Source organism: Ailuropoda melanoleuca, chromosome 5 (genome assembly GCF_002007445.2).
Source record: "Ailuropoda melanoleuca isolate Jingjing chromosome 5, ASM200744v2, whole genome shotgun sequence".
In the NCBI taxonomy this organism is placed as follows: Eukaryota; Metazoa; Chordata; class Mammalia; order Carnivora; family Ursidae; genus Ailuropoda; species Ailuropoda melanoleuca.
The window spans coordinates 107,954,366-107,969,073 of NC_048222.1; the positions used below are offsets into that span (position 1 = coordinate 107,954,366).

Consider the following 14,708-nt stretch of genomic DNA (forward strand, 5'->3'; position numbering starts at 1 on the left):
TTTTATTTTTTAAAAGATTTTATTTATTTATTTGACAGAGAGAGAGAATGAACACAAGCAGGGGAAGTGGCAGGTAGAAGGAAAGAGAGTTGCAGGCTCCCCTCTGAGCAGGGAGCCCAAAGTAGGGCTCAGTCCCAGGACCCTGGGATCATGACCTGAGGCAAAGGCAGATGCTTAACTGACTGAGCCACCCAGGCACCCCAGATCAGACTATTTTAAATTGATTTTATTTTTATGAAAATTATGCATATCTATGTTAAAAATTTAGTACTAAAGATTTATTACTTTTGAGGACTGAAAGACTTAGTCTCCAATTAGCTACTGCTGTATAACAAACTACTCCAATATGTATGTATTGGGTTAAACCAACAATAATTTTATTAAGTCTTGAAATTTTATAGATCAGGAATTCAAGCAAGGCTTGGCTGGGTGATTTTTCTCTTCTATGTAGCATGACCTGGGTGTATTCACCTGGTGTCTGGTCTGGTCTGGTGATTCAAAGACAGTTTTGTTCACACGTCTGCTGTCCTGGGGAGGTGGCTAGAAGGTTGGGCTCAGCTAGTTATTTCTCTCTTAATGCAGCCTAAAGGCCTCTCCATGTGGTCTCTCAAGGGAGGTGGTTGGTCTTTTTACATGTTGGTTCAGGGATTCATGAGACCACAGTGGAAGCTTCCAATCTCTAAAAAGCTAGTACTGGAAATGGTGGAGTGTCATGTCCACTGGGACATTATTGGTAAGCAGTTATAGGTCAACCCAAATTCATTCTTTTGGGTTGAGGGGAAATAGACCCTACTGTGGGAAGAGTGTCAAACAATTTGTGGCCATCTTTAATCCACCACAGCTAATTATGAAAAGAAGAAGCCCCTTGCCTTTACCTCTCCTGATACCTGTTCCCCAGAGGCTACCACTTTCAACTTTTAGTTTGTTTTTACTGGTATTTAACTCCTTCTCTTTGAACAATGTACTTACACTGTCATTTCCCTGGGTTTAACAATCTTACACAGTATTTTTTGGTTTCTTTTCAGGGTAAATGAAGTCTTATCTCAATCTCTTTCTCCCCTCCCCTCCACACACACATTTTCTCTTCTCTGACTACCCCAGTGGAGCAATGTCGCAATTAGGACAGTTTTAGATACTTCACTAATTCTATCTCATCATTTTCCTGCAGACAAGCTCTTCTTTCTCGAACTTTCTGTCCTCCTGCTTCTATTTGCACTGGTTGCTCTAGGTCTGCTGCTGTTCTTTATTATTCTGGGAAATTTCTTTGCCTCTCTTCTGTGTTAGACCCTCTGTTTTACTGGAGCCTAAATTTTTTCTTGTTTGGTTAACCAACTTATTTTACTTGAGTCAATCTCTTTTGTCCCCAAAACTCATCTTGGGTTTGTGTTTTCTTTTTGGGATTTGTAGAAGTCATTTGTCTTATTTGGGAATAGGAGGAAAGTTGTAGTGAATGTTTGGGCAGCCTTCTCCAGCATGGAAAACAAAGTTGTCTCTTCCCTTCCATGGGTCGGAAATCTGGAAATATATTTCTGGAGAAAAGTCTTCCTGCTTTTGAGGAAAAGGAACCAATGCTATGGGATCCTGGTTTAATGGATAATCTTGGCTTTACCTATTAGTTCTTAACAGCTACTGTGTTAGAAAAAGAGAAAAGATAACTTTTTTTGGTAGTGGCAATGGAGAAGAGGGACACAGGTTTAATTGGGAGAGGTTGATGATAGGAGCAGTAGTGTGTATGGGAATGTAAAGATGAACACAACGGCTAAGAGAGAAGGGTCACTTCCAGAGAAGTTCAAAGTCACACCATTGGTGGTTCAGGTATTTACTGGGAAATTTGTATTAGTTTTCAAGTATCCTGCCAATAAATCATACAGTCACTGTGGATATGGAAGCAATACCCTCCTAAGTTTCCTCTCCTTGGCTCTACACCAAATAGAGGAAGCTACTCTTTTACTTGAACCCCACCTTTGCCTCCAGGACAACTAAGGCCAAAGGAATCTTTGGATACCTAGTGTGGAGGTTTGTGAATTGAACTGAGCATACTTGAGAATCTCAAACTAGAACAATGAAAGTGGACACTTAGCTATACACAACAGAGTAGGGTCAAAGTTGAAACAATCTAAATTGTGTATTTCTGTAACTGATCCCATGTTCCTTTGGAGCTACTTAAATTCCTGGTGATTGTAGAAAGTCATTATTTAAAGCCTACTATTAGAAGGTAATTTCATCTATTCTATTTTATAGTTTCATTTTTATGGTTGTATGTATTTAAGCAATTTAAAATTCATAAGATAAGCCCACCAGAGTTGTTTCTCTTCTGAAGAGTTTTCCTTCCTTTTCCTTGTGTCCAAGATGGCATCTAGGTGCAAGGAGGAGTTTATTTATCCTCATAGTTTTGGTAAGTGTTCCTTGGCCAAGTGATATCATTCTCTGTTGAGGTACATACTCACCTCTGTAGTGAGTGACTTTTGTCCTCACTGCGTCCACTGCTGAAATGTCCAGTCTTGTTCTCAATTGGCTCTCTGCCCTACCCTGTCTAGCCTATGGCCTTTGTTGTCATCTCACCTTTCTCTATAGTAACTCAAAGGTAAGCTCTCTGGCTCTTGACTCTTGGCTGGCTTTCATGACCTTCTCCAGGAACAAGTATAGGAACACATATATCTTTCCCAATTGCATGGGAAAGTATGGGGTGCTTGAGGGTATTCTCCCTAACAACTCATGATTATTTCTCAGGAGCTGCAGACACCCATGTTGGCTGAGGTCAGCAGACACTCTATGAGATGGTCTGCTCATGTGTTCCAAATAGAAACTGTAGCGTACAAGCCTTTTTCTACACAGGGCACAATTTACCAGTCTGAGGCTTGTCTTTCTTCTCTACCTGATTTCAGTTTCCACAATCAGCCCTTTAACTGGCTAAATCTTAAGGGTATGGAGTGTGAGCACTGAAATCCAAGAGAACCTGGGTGGGATGTGCATATTGTTCCTTCTTAAGCTTTCCCACTGCTCAGTAAAGAGCATGTATTTTTCCTAATCTAGGGTGGAATCTTCTCTCATCATGTTTTCACTGGGGACTTTTGTTTAAGGTGGTATCTGCCATTTCCTTCTCTGGGGTGATTAAGCCTTAATGGTGGATAACTTCAAGGAAAAACAATTCTGGATTACTGAAAAGGAAAATGTTCTGGGAAGCAGTGATTTCTCTCATTACCTTTTTGAAAATGATTTTTCTCATTACTTGTTTTAAACCCACACTATAGGTTCAGTCCTATAACTGTTCTGTTGAAATCTTGGGCCAGTCCCATACTATTTTGGGTCACTCTTCAATAGTTATAAAGCCCTATCTTCTCAAGAACAGTATCATATCAACAATAAAAATATGCAGGCCAGTGTAATCAAGGCCTCATACGCTTATCTAATTGTCGTATAGGTTTCGGCTCAAAAATCATTTCCCAGAAAGATTTTCTTTGACCATCCTATTTATTAAAAGTAGTCTCAAGGTCCTTCTAGCCATTTTTTCTATTGTATCACGTTAGTGTAATTGATTTAACATATACATATTGAGGGCTAACTATGTGCTATCCAGAATTATCCCAGGCACTGGAGATATTACAAAAAACAAGATAGACCAGGTCCTTTATCTAGTGGGAGGGAACGGACAATAGACAAATACACTTAGGTGAGCAAAAAAAGTATCACTTAGTGATACGTGCTGTGCAGAATTAAAACAGAATGTTATGGTAGAGTGACTGGGTGACTAATTTGCATTGTGTGGTCAGGAAATGTCTCTCTGAGGAGGTGACATTTAAGCTGAAATCAGAATAACAACCTTTTATTTGTTGCATACTATGTAATCAACAGAGGCAAGAGCTTTTAGGATTGTACGTCATGCAGCATAACTCCTAGATGAGAGTACTCGAGCGTAACCACACAACGTTCCCTGGAGTGCTGGGGCAACCTGGTGGAATGCTGTGTGATCCCAAGCACGGTCAGAAATTATACCGTTATTTTTCCTGAGCCAATTCACGGTTCAGTAGCATATTAAGTTCCCATGACCCTTCTACTTTTTGATTGAAGGAGATTCTGGATGCTGGGCTGATGACAAAAGTGGATGACTGTACTGAATAACCAAGCCCAAGGAGTTGTGCAATTTGTAACGCAATTGCTGAGTATCTGCAGTTGACATAGCATCTGAGAAACAGAGGGTCAACATGGAGGAAGTCATGAACTCAGGCTGCCTTCTGCCTGATGAATTTTAGGCCCAAGTACATTTGGAAATGGAGACTCAGTGGAAGGGGAAGAGTTGGAAAACAGTCTACCATTTTATAGATTCTCTATGGACACACAGAGGCAGAGAAGGGAAGGGAAGCATGTTGGATGGCTTCAGGGCTTACTCTCCACCAGCTGCTACACTGACAGATAGATTAGGAACAGGGAGAAAGACTCTTTAATGTGGAATAGCTCTGAGATTGGGAGATGTTTATAAAATAAAGGCTTTAAGGCATAGTTATGTAGATAGCATGCATCTCCAGCATATTGGGAATTTATGTTCCCTTATAGGTTCTATAAGAAAACATGAACAAGTAATGAAATGATTTTGGTTTTTCGTGTGTATTTATTGTATAACTATGATGATCAATTTTATGTGTCAATTTTATTTTCACTTTTCTGGGCGAAGAGATGCTCAGCTGATAAAATATTATTTCTGGGTATTGCTATGAGAATGTCTCTGGAGGAGATTAGCGTTTGAATGAACAAAGTCTTCTCTGAGTCCCTCTGCTTAGAAGCTGACCAAAGTGAAGAGTTCATTCATACAGGTGCACTTGGTATCTTCCCAGGTTGTCCTTGTAAGGTATGATTTAAATAATGACACTCTTCTACCTACAGTACAAACAGGCTCTGTTCTTGTCTGTAAGCCCAAAACATAGACAAAGGATATTCATAGGTTGAAAGATGTACAGTGCAGCCTTGTTTGTGGTAGCAAAGGACTGAATAAATTAGATGTAAGATGATAGGAAATCATATGCTTGAAGAAATAGATGCTATTGATTAACCAGTAAGGAAGAATCTTCCTCCTTCCCTCCCTTTCTTCCATCCCTACTTGCCTCCCTCCCTTCCTTCCTTTTCCTTTAATTTGCATATAGTTGACATACAAACCTTTTTAGTTTCAAATATTTCCTTCTATTAAAGGCTGCCATATCTGACTCTTATCTTCTCTGGGAGTTTGATCCATCAATTACCTTCTTTTTTTTTTTTTTCACCCATCCATGATCTCTTCCTTTCACTGGCCTCAATTCTTCCATCTTAAAAATGCTGAGGTGGTTTTTCTCTTAAAACAAAAGCCTTTTCTTTGACCCTGCTGTTTCGTCAAGCTGCCATCCTAGTTCTCTGGGACTCTCATTGTCCAACCCTTTGAAAGAGTGGTCTGTGCTTGCTACCTGCACTTCCCAACCCAGAGTTTACTAATCTCATTAACTCTTTCATTGATTTCCAGCTTCATAAATGACTGACACTTTCATCTGGCAGACACTTGGGAGAGGCCGGTTCTCATAAGAGTAAGTACATTTGCATCCCATTAGAAGTAATGTTAGATACACAAAAAACCTTTGAGCTTGCAGTGGAGCTCCTAGAGTGGTCTGTGTGAGCACCCAACAGAAAGCATGCCCTTTTACAGCAAATGGGACGGAAGTTGAGGGTGAGGAAGTTTGGATCACCAATTAGTGAAGAGATTGCATACACCCTAAGATGCCCCAGATAGAGAAATTGAAAGAGTAGTTTCAAATATGAGCCCCAATTCAGTATGCTAAAGAATCTAATATGTTCATTATTGGAATTTGCCAATCACATTTAGCAGTGAAATAAAAAGTGTGCTGTCTTTGGTCAGGTTCCTCCAAAAGCTGTCCTTGAGCCAAGGATTTGGGTGTAAGTGGTTTGTTAATGCCCAGCCCCAGAAGAAGAACCAGTAAGGGAGTAGAAGTCAGACTGTGGAGAGGGAAGAACCTGAGGTGAGCTTGCAGACTCAGCCCCTGTGGAGAGGGAAGAACCTGAGGTAAAGTTGCAGACTCAGCCCCTCTCCTGGGGTGCTGGGTGTTAACCACACCTGAGGCACAAGAGCTGGGCTTTTGTACTCTCACACCAGGAAGTCATTGTCCACAGGTCATGATGGGGGTGGTAGGTGGACATAAAATTCCCTGTCACTTCCTCTGCTCCTTTTAAGCTAGGGGGCTCCCGTGTCCAAGGGCAGGTGCAAATAGTAGCAAAAACCATGAAGCTAGGGGTGGGTGAACAGAGCCAGTACAACAGCTCCAGAAGGATCTGGTCAGGTCTCCAACAGCATCTGTACGTATGCCTAAAGGTATATGCTCCCCCGCGCTGGTGTACAGTGGAGCAGCTGCAAGGCACCTGGAGCCCTGAAATAATAATGGCTCCGCTCACACCTGGGGGGGACAGTCTGTCAGGATGTAAGGACAGTAACTGAGCAAAATCCCTGTGACGAAGCAGCAATCCTACTCCTCTTTAATTGTCCCAGGGAAATCATACAAGTCTCCATGAAGACTTGTATGAAGATGTACAGTGGAGCCTTGTGTGTCGTAGCAAAGGACTAGATAAAATAAATGTAAAATATATATGTAAATACAAATACGTAAATATAATGTAAATAATATATGCACATATATTTACATATGCATCTTACATTATATTTGAAGTCTCATGTATAAAGATCCCCCCCGAATACATGGATCATTCATTAATTATTATTTTGTTCTGAAAGGGCTTTAAATATATTACAGATCTATTTTGTACATGATTTTTGTAATTTAAAGAGCAAAACGTCTTTTGAAAGAAAGTATTAAAAATTGAAGAATTAATTAAGCTAAAAATGTGAAAAAGCAGCAGAAATCAGGAGTAGCAGGATATATGGGCGGTATCCTCAAAGATGAAGAAAGGAAGTGCTGCATCTGTTCTCGTTTCCCTTTCTAAGGCCATGCGGGGTTTCCTTTAGGAAGTCACCCTTCCCCCCATCCCACCTCCAGTTGGCCCTGTTTGGCCTAAATGGATCAGCAGAAATCCATCCCTCCCAACAAGATCTTGATTGCGAGTGAAGGGCAGCGATCTAGGCCTAAACCCAGTAGGCTTCATAAAATAGAGAAAAGACTGGATCAAAGAGGTCAGTTTGCATTAGGCACAAATGTATGCCTGAAAAGCCTAAAACGGCCCATATGTTCCCTTCACCTGATCACATTTAGTAGATTTTCTCATTTCAAGATATTTTAAAAAACCTAAGCATTTAACTGCAGTTACTCTCAACGGTCACACTTTGAGAGAAATAAAGAGCTAATGTTCAAGGAGAAACGGCTTTATTCTGTGAAAACTTGAGTAAGTGGGGTGAGTCAGGGCTGTGTCTTGTAGGTGCCGGGGCCTGTGATTTGGCTGATCATATGATACTTCGCGGACTGGGCAGCGCGCATTACTGTCTCCCGTCTGGGACGAATCTGTCACGCGACACAAGACAGTTGTACCTATCATCATAGAATCCAATTCAAATAAAAGATGGTCAGTTCCACGTAGATAAATTAGGAAAGAGGACTGTGGTTTAAGGCCAGAAAGGAAAAATTTGTGGAATACTCTATATTCCCTCAGGAGATTCCATGACTCTTCTTACTATATCTAGGTTTGGCAATGCTGTTCCTAATTTATTACCTCCTAGGAAGAAACAAGGAAATCTACTGAATAATACTGATGCTAAGAGCTTGGGAAACCGTCAGATATTAGGCCTTCTGGCTTCATCAAATCAAAAGTGATCCATGCTAGTTTGCTTCAGGGGGAAAGCCTAGCTTTGCTGTTACAATGTTATTTTTGGTTCTCGATTATTCCCTGGTTCTAAGAACTGTGGCCTCTCCTTTCAGTTTTAGAAACAAAAAAGTCAGAGTATCAGTGCTGACCAAATATAGACACTGGTTTGTCTTTGTAAGTACTTAGAGGAAAATGTGACAGAAGCTTCTCCAAATATAAGATTATTAAAAAACCAAAAAACATGGGGTGGTTTTCAATATGAAGACCCCACTGGAGTTTCAGAGACAACTGCATATGGTGGGCTTGTGCCCTGATTTAACTTCGTTTGTTTGAGGTATGGAGAAAAATCAGTAGACTGCTGTACTGGATTATATTACAAATGAAGGAATCATAGTCTCAGAATTTCAGGCCTAGAGAGGCTTGAGAATACTGGTAGCGCATTTTCTTCACTCCACACCTATATATTCTTTAAAACTATATTATGGACTAGTGATACTATTAAAAATAATGATAGAGATAATAGACTAGCAAACGATTCATATTTGTCTTGGCTCTTTCCTGGACTTAATCTCCAATTTGTTTCATTAACTTAGTAATTTTATTTATTTTTATTTTTTATTTTTTTAAAGATTTTATTTATTTATTTGACAGAGACAGCCAGCGAGAGAGGGAACACAAGCAGGGGGAGTGGGAGAGGAAGAAGCAGGCTCATAGCGGAGGAGCCCAATGTGGGGCTCGATCCCAGAATGCTGGGATCACGCCCTGAGCCAAAGGCAGACACTTAACCACTGCGCCACCCAGGCGCCCCGTCCTTAGTAATTTTAAATGCACTGATATTAGGTTTATTTTTGAATGGATAATAACATGTATTTACAGGCTTAAAAAAGCTTATAACATACAACAGTCTATTGCTTTTTATTATGCCATTTTCCTGGCAGTGACGTATTTTTGCATTAAAATAAGAATCATAGAAGCAAGAACTCTCACACTGTGTTTGTTCACTAATGTCACCAGCTGAAGTTTAAAGAACGTTGACTACTTGGTCTTTGTGCCTTTACCGGACCCAGTGCTGACATCTGCTGAGTCATCACTAAGCACTTCAGTGTATTTATTTATTTATACATCTGGTTTTTCATTCCCAGTAACTCACACAGCGTAATAATGGAGGATGTTCACTATATTTGTAATGGGTGAAAAGATAAATCAAGAGGGAAAGGGAAGGAGGGAAGAAAAGGTAGAGCATATTTTAGGGCAGTGAAACTATTCTGAATGATCCTATAGTGGTGGCTAAGTGTCACTATACATCTATCAAAGTCCATACAATCTACAATATAGTGAACCCCGATGTAAACTATGCACTTTAGTTAATAATATTGTATCAATATTGGTTCTTCAAGTATACCACACTAACACAAAAGGAAATAATAGGGAGAACTCTTTGTTTTTCAAGATTTTATTTATTTATTTGAGAGAAAGAGATCACACGTGAGAGAGCACAAGAAGAGGGAGCAGCAGACGGAGAGGGAGAAGAAGACTCCCTGCTGAGCAGGGAGCCCGACCTGGTGCAGGGCTCGATGCCAGGACCCTGGGATCATGCCCTGAGCTGAAGGCAGATGCTTAACCGACTGAGCCACCCAGACGACCTGGGAGAACTCTTTGTAGGGAAAGGGGAAAAGAGGGCATGTGGAAATTGTCTGTATTTTCTAATCAACTCTAAAACTCTAAAAAACGTAAAGTATCTGAATTTAAGCAATAAGAAAAAACAAATCAAGATAATTTAGATGAGATGTTCTTAGAATGTATTGTATTATAAGCAACAAAAACCCAAATTTAATTAGCATAGGCACAAAGGTAAGTATGTTGATTTGCTTACTCATGCCATGGGAATACATCAGGGAAAACTGGCACCAGGAACTTCTCTGCCCTCTTCCATCTTTGTTTTTTTTTTTTTTTTTTTTTTTAAAGATTTTATTTACTTATTTGACAGAGATAGAGACAGCCAGCGAGAGAGGGAACACAAGCAGGGGGAGTGGGAGAGGAAGAAGCAGGCTCATAGCAGAGGAGCCCAATGTGGGGCTCGATCCCAGAATGCTGGGATCACGCCCTGAGCCGAAGGCAGATGCTCAACCGCTCTGCCACCCAGGCGCCCCCCTCTTCCATCTTTGTAACACTCTAGGTTGACTTTCCTCATAATGCCCAAAGCATGGTGGCCAGCAGCTCCCAGGCTCATGACCTACTAGGTGTACCACAGTGGGAAAGGGCTCATTCCTACTTTAGTTGTTATTGGGGATGCTGGTCAAGTTAGCTTGAAAATGTGAATCCCTTTAGACCATTTATGGGGGTTGAGAGACAGGCTCCAATTAGGGTATAAGGTTCACAAGGCTGGAAACAAGTAGGCATGATAGGAGCCTATTGTAGTTACTCAAGCAAGAGGCGGTGGTGGCTCAGAAAAGGGATGTAGAGGCAGAGAGAGAGGTGGTCAAATTAGGAATGAATATATGTATGTGTGTGTACGTGTGTGTGTGTGTGTATATATGTATTTAACAATTTTATTTATTTGAGGGGGGGAGAGAGTGAGAGAGAGCACAAGCTGAGCGGGGGCAGGGGGAGAGGGAGAGGGAGAAGCAGACTCCCCTCAGAGCAGGGAGCCTGATGCGGGGCTCAATCCCAGGCCCCAGAGAACATGACCTGAGCTGAAGGCAGACGCTTAACCAACTGAGCCACCCAGGTGCCCCAGGAATATATTTTGAAGATAGGGCTCTCAGGATGTATTTGAGGCATTGAGTATAAGACATAAGAGGAAGAATGGGCAATGACTTCAAGATTTTTATCCTGACAGCTCAAAGGATAGAGCTGTCTTTAACTGAGCTGTGATGGTTAACATTACATGTCAACTTGACTGGGCCAAGAGACACCCAGAAATCTAGTAAGATATTGCTTCTCGGTATGCCTGTGAGGGTATTTCCAGAAGAGATTAACATTTGAATTGGGAGGCTGAGTAAAGCAAGTCTGCTCTCATCCGTGTGGGCAGGCATCATCCATCTGTAGAGGGCCTGAAAAGAACAAAGCAGTGGAGGAAGGGTGAACTCTCTGTCTTTTCTTGAACTCTCTGTCTTTTCTTGACATGGGATATCCATCATCTCCTGGCTTGGACTTCAGTGCTCCTGGTTCCTCGGCCTTTGGACTCTGAGACTTCTACCAGCAGGCTGCCCAGTGGTTCCCAAGCTTTTGGCCTCAGACTGGGAGTTATACCATCAGCTCCCGTCTTTTTCAGGCCTCTGGACTTGGGACTGAATTACATCACTGGCTTCCCTGGTTCTCCAGCTTATAGATGGCAGGTAATGGCATATTTCAGCCTCCATAGTCATGTAAGCCAATTCCCGTAATAAATTTCCTCTTCTATTTATCCATCTAGCTAGTTAGCTATTATCTATCCATCTATATGTGCTATTGCTTCTGTTTCTCTGGAGAACACTGAGTAATACATGAGCAGAGGAATATTAAGGCAGCACAGGTTGGAGACATAGGAGTAGTTTAGTTTTAGATATAGTATGTTTGTTAGCCATTCAATTGGAGATGTCAAATAAGCAATTGGATATATACGAGTCTCTTCCTCCAGGTATCCTCCTGATGCATTGTTTATTGTCCAACTCCCTTCTCTAGAATGTGAGCTCCACGAGAGCAGGAACTCTGCCTGTTTTGTTCACTGCTATGTCCCCAATACCTAGAAGAATGACTGGGGCAAAGTAGATGCTTAGTAAAATATACTGGGAAGGCGAATGAAGGAATGGATGAAAGAGTTAAGTGTTCAGTATGACAAAGTAGGTTGCGAATAAGATACAGTTAGGAAGTATCTGTTTGAAAGTAAAATTGCTTGCTGGGCTATTACTAGGGAGAGGTTAGCAATAGGCATCATGTAATCAGCATTTTCTACGTAGAACTATGTAAAAATGAAGAGACACTTGCAAGGCTTCTGTAAACTTTATTTTATACTTATGGGCCACTGCCAATGCAGGGGCCTTGGCTTCTGGCTCATTTTTAGAGATTTTCTTGGAAAGGTGTGATAAAGGTAGAAATTGGAAATATTCCTTCTAGTAAACCATGGCTACTTACCGGTCCATAAACAAAATGCACATTGAAGCTGCTGTATTATTCAGAAATCTATGACTTTCTGAACTTATGAAATGTATTTTTTCATACGCAAGAGACAAAACATCTTAAACAAAGACAATCATCTAAACAAAATGCCGTGAACTATGGCTTATATTATAGGTATATATCACTGCACGTGATGCACCAGTAAGTTATGGAATTTGATTGTTAACACATAAAGGAGCCCTGCGATTGGATCAACCGAAGCCTGATATTTTATACACGACTATGCTAAAATATAGCCCAACAAGTCAGCATAGCTAATTTATCATCAGCAATCTGTCTGGTGAAGTCTGATAGGAAATATCAGACCTCTTGTCAGTCTCATCAGCATACTGAGTTGAGGAACCAGGACAATATAATACTTCAATATTTAATGACTTTTGCTCTAGCACAGGAAAAAGTACAATCCCAAATGCTGTTTTATCAAACCAACCCACCAACCAGCTAAACAAACACTATTGCTAACCCATGGTTCGTCCCCACTCATGCTGCCTCCCATATTCCCTTTGTAATGGGACACGTTCACAAGAATTATGGACACAGATAGATTAAAACTGACTAAGGCCAGTGGTCACGATGAGCAACCACTTAGATTCCACTCAGAGTGTGTGCTGTGTTACGACTACGGGACAGTATTATTAGATTACATGAAATCCATACATACCATCACACACATGCATATATCACACACACAAGTACATTCCATAAAGACAATCACGGAAAAATGGGCTAAAAGAAATGTACAGTTGTTTATATATATTTATATACACACAGTAAAAGATTTTCTGCTGTACTCACAGTCTGTAAACATCTTGGAACATGCCCAGCAAAAGTCACTGTGGGCCCTTTGAAATGGTGACCATGTGAGGAGCGGGGGTGGGGGAGGTGTTTAGATTCATACTGGAAACCCAGAAGTTTCGATTCTGGAAACCCTAAGTTCATGGTGGCATTTGGGGGTAATTTTATTTCACTGACATGATAAACTCAGCTGGCCACTTTGAAATGGTTTCTTCTATGGAAAAAGGAATGACCAAAAAAGTCTTACTGACATTTACCATTTTAAGAGAAACCAAGAGACTATGAGGTGGTATGTATAACATATGTGTGTGTGTGTGTATACACATGTATATACACATATATATGCATATACACACATATATGTTACTATTACCAAAAAAATAAAACCTCAATGAAAATTTCCAAATCTTCTAAAAACATTCAGTCTTTTTCTACTAGTTGTGCTTTAGACGTCAATACATTCCACTGAAAGTCTTGGGTATGGTTGAATGATATGCACATTTAAATTTTGGTACCTGATATTGATTTTACATAAAATATCTACATTAGAAAAGATTGGGCTTGTGAAAAATAGAACTATTTGATTCAAGCATTATTTTAAAATAACATAAAAATATGCTCCAGATCTCCTGTAATGAAACACCATTACAAAAGAAAATATAGGTTCTTAAAAATTCTTTGAATAGCAGCTATTAAACTGCCACATGTGGATATCAGTCTGTGCTTTAAGTGCCTGTATTTGCTGCAGCTTGAGAATTGATGTGTTAAAAATAAAAAAGTGACATGAAAAACATTAACCTAATTGCTCACCTTACTGCGTCTGGCCAATTAAAAAAAATAGAAAATCATGTCATAATCGCTAAATTTTCCTGGTGACCAGTTCTCACTGAACATTCCACAGAACTGCCACGGGAGCTGTTATGTACTCGAAGACTCTATTTTCATGCAAAAGTAGTAAATATCCCTCTGTTTAATCAAACAGTCTCCTTTCCCCTTGCCAACTCCCACCATTTTTTAGTGCGAAATATAACATGCAGAATATGTAAATTAGATAAATTAAAGAAGTAAGATTCATTGAATTTGTGACCATAAACCACTCCACACTCCGATGTTTCAGAAAGCATTTTTCTGGGTTTGAGGCTGAGTCGTGGGAGAAGGATTGGAGAAAAGATTTCTGGAAACACAGTTGCTGTGTGATTTTTTTTCTCCAATAGAATTTGAAGGATTATTGATTAATATCTCTTAAGATGTTTAGTTAATACTGTCCTTGTGGCTGCTCCTCTCCGTGTTGTGGTTGTTCTGTTCATGGTTCTTCCACTGTATGCTTGTTCCATTCATGGGGACCGAGGTCATCAGACTTTTGGACTGGTAACAGCAGCAGCAGAGGCAAGACTGCGAGAAAGAACAGATTCTAAATAAATGAGCCTACCAACCCATTCCTAGCAGAACACAGAAGCCTTGGGCTCCTACCAACAAAATGTGAGGACAGAATGTGAGCCTGAACAGTAATCTAGAGTATGGAGCCTGTAATCTCTAGGTAGAAGTTTGACTGTCTATCCTAGTGAAGAGAAATAGATCCCTTGTTTCTTGTAATTTATTCACCAAATTGAAGTGGAAGGGAAGGCAGTGTTGGCCGAGGGAGTGTGCCTTATGACTTGGGGTGGGCATGGGTGGAGAAGGGTCCGGAGGGGCCTGACATTTCTGCAGTGTGCATCACCTGCATGGCTCTCTCCTTTGGGCACCTCATCTGATGCTCTTCACAGCCTTAGGTGGTAGGTGCTATTTTCCCCATTTTATTAATGGGGACAAGGAGGCTTAGAGGGGAAATAGGCAGAACTGGAATTAGAACCCAGGACTCTCTAGTTTAAGCTCTTTCTCCTGCATATGCTGCCTTTGTATGAAGATCAGTCAAAAGATAAGTTTAATTTCTGAGAGTTTGTACCTTGATTTTCCCTTCCCCTCTAATTAAT

The 14,708-nt window shown here is 40.6% G+C and overlaps 1 protein-coding gene across 1 annotated transcript in view; it reads right to left on the bottom strand.

Annotated features, from left to right (window-relative positions):
* Nucleotides 1–11,550: 11,550 nt before the first annotated feature.
* The window catches only part of EDNRA (endothelin receptor type A), a 60,110-nt gene continuing 56,952 nt past the window's right edge, over nt 11,551–14,708 (bottom strand). The window contains exon 8 of the mRNA XM_011221972.3: nt 11,551–14,130. Within this exon, the coding sequence (XP_011220274.1) occupies nt 13,990–14,130 (141 nt within the window). The 3' untranslated portion in view covers nt 11,551–13,989. The remainder of the gene's footprint in view (nt 14,131–14,708) is intronic.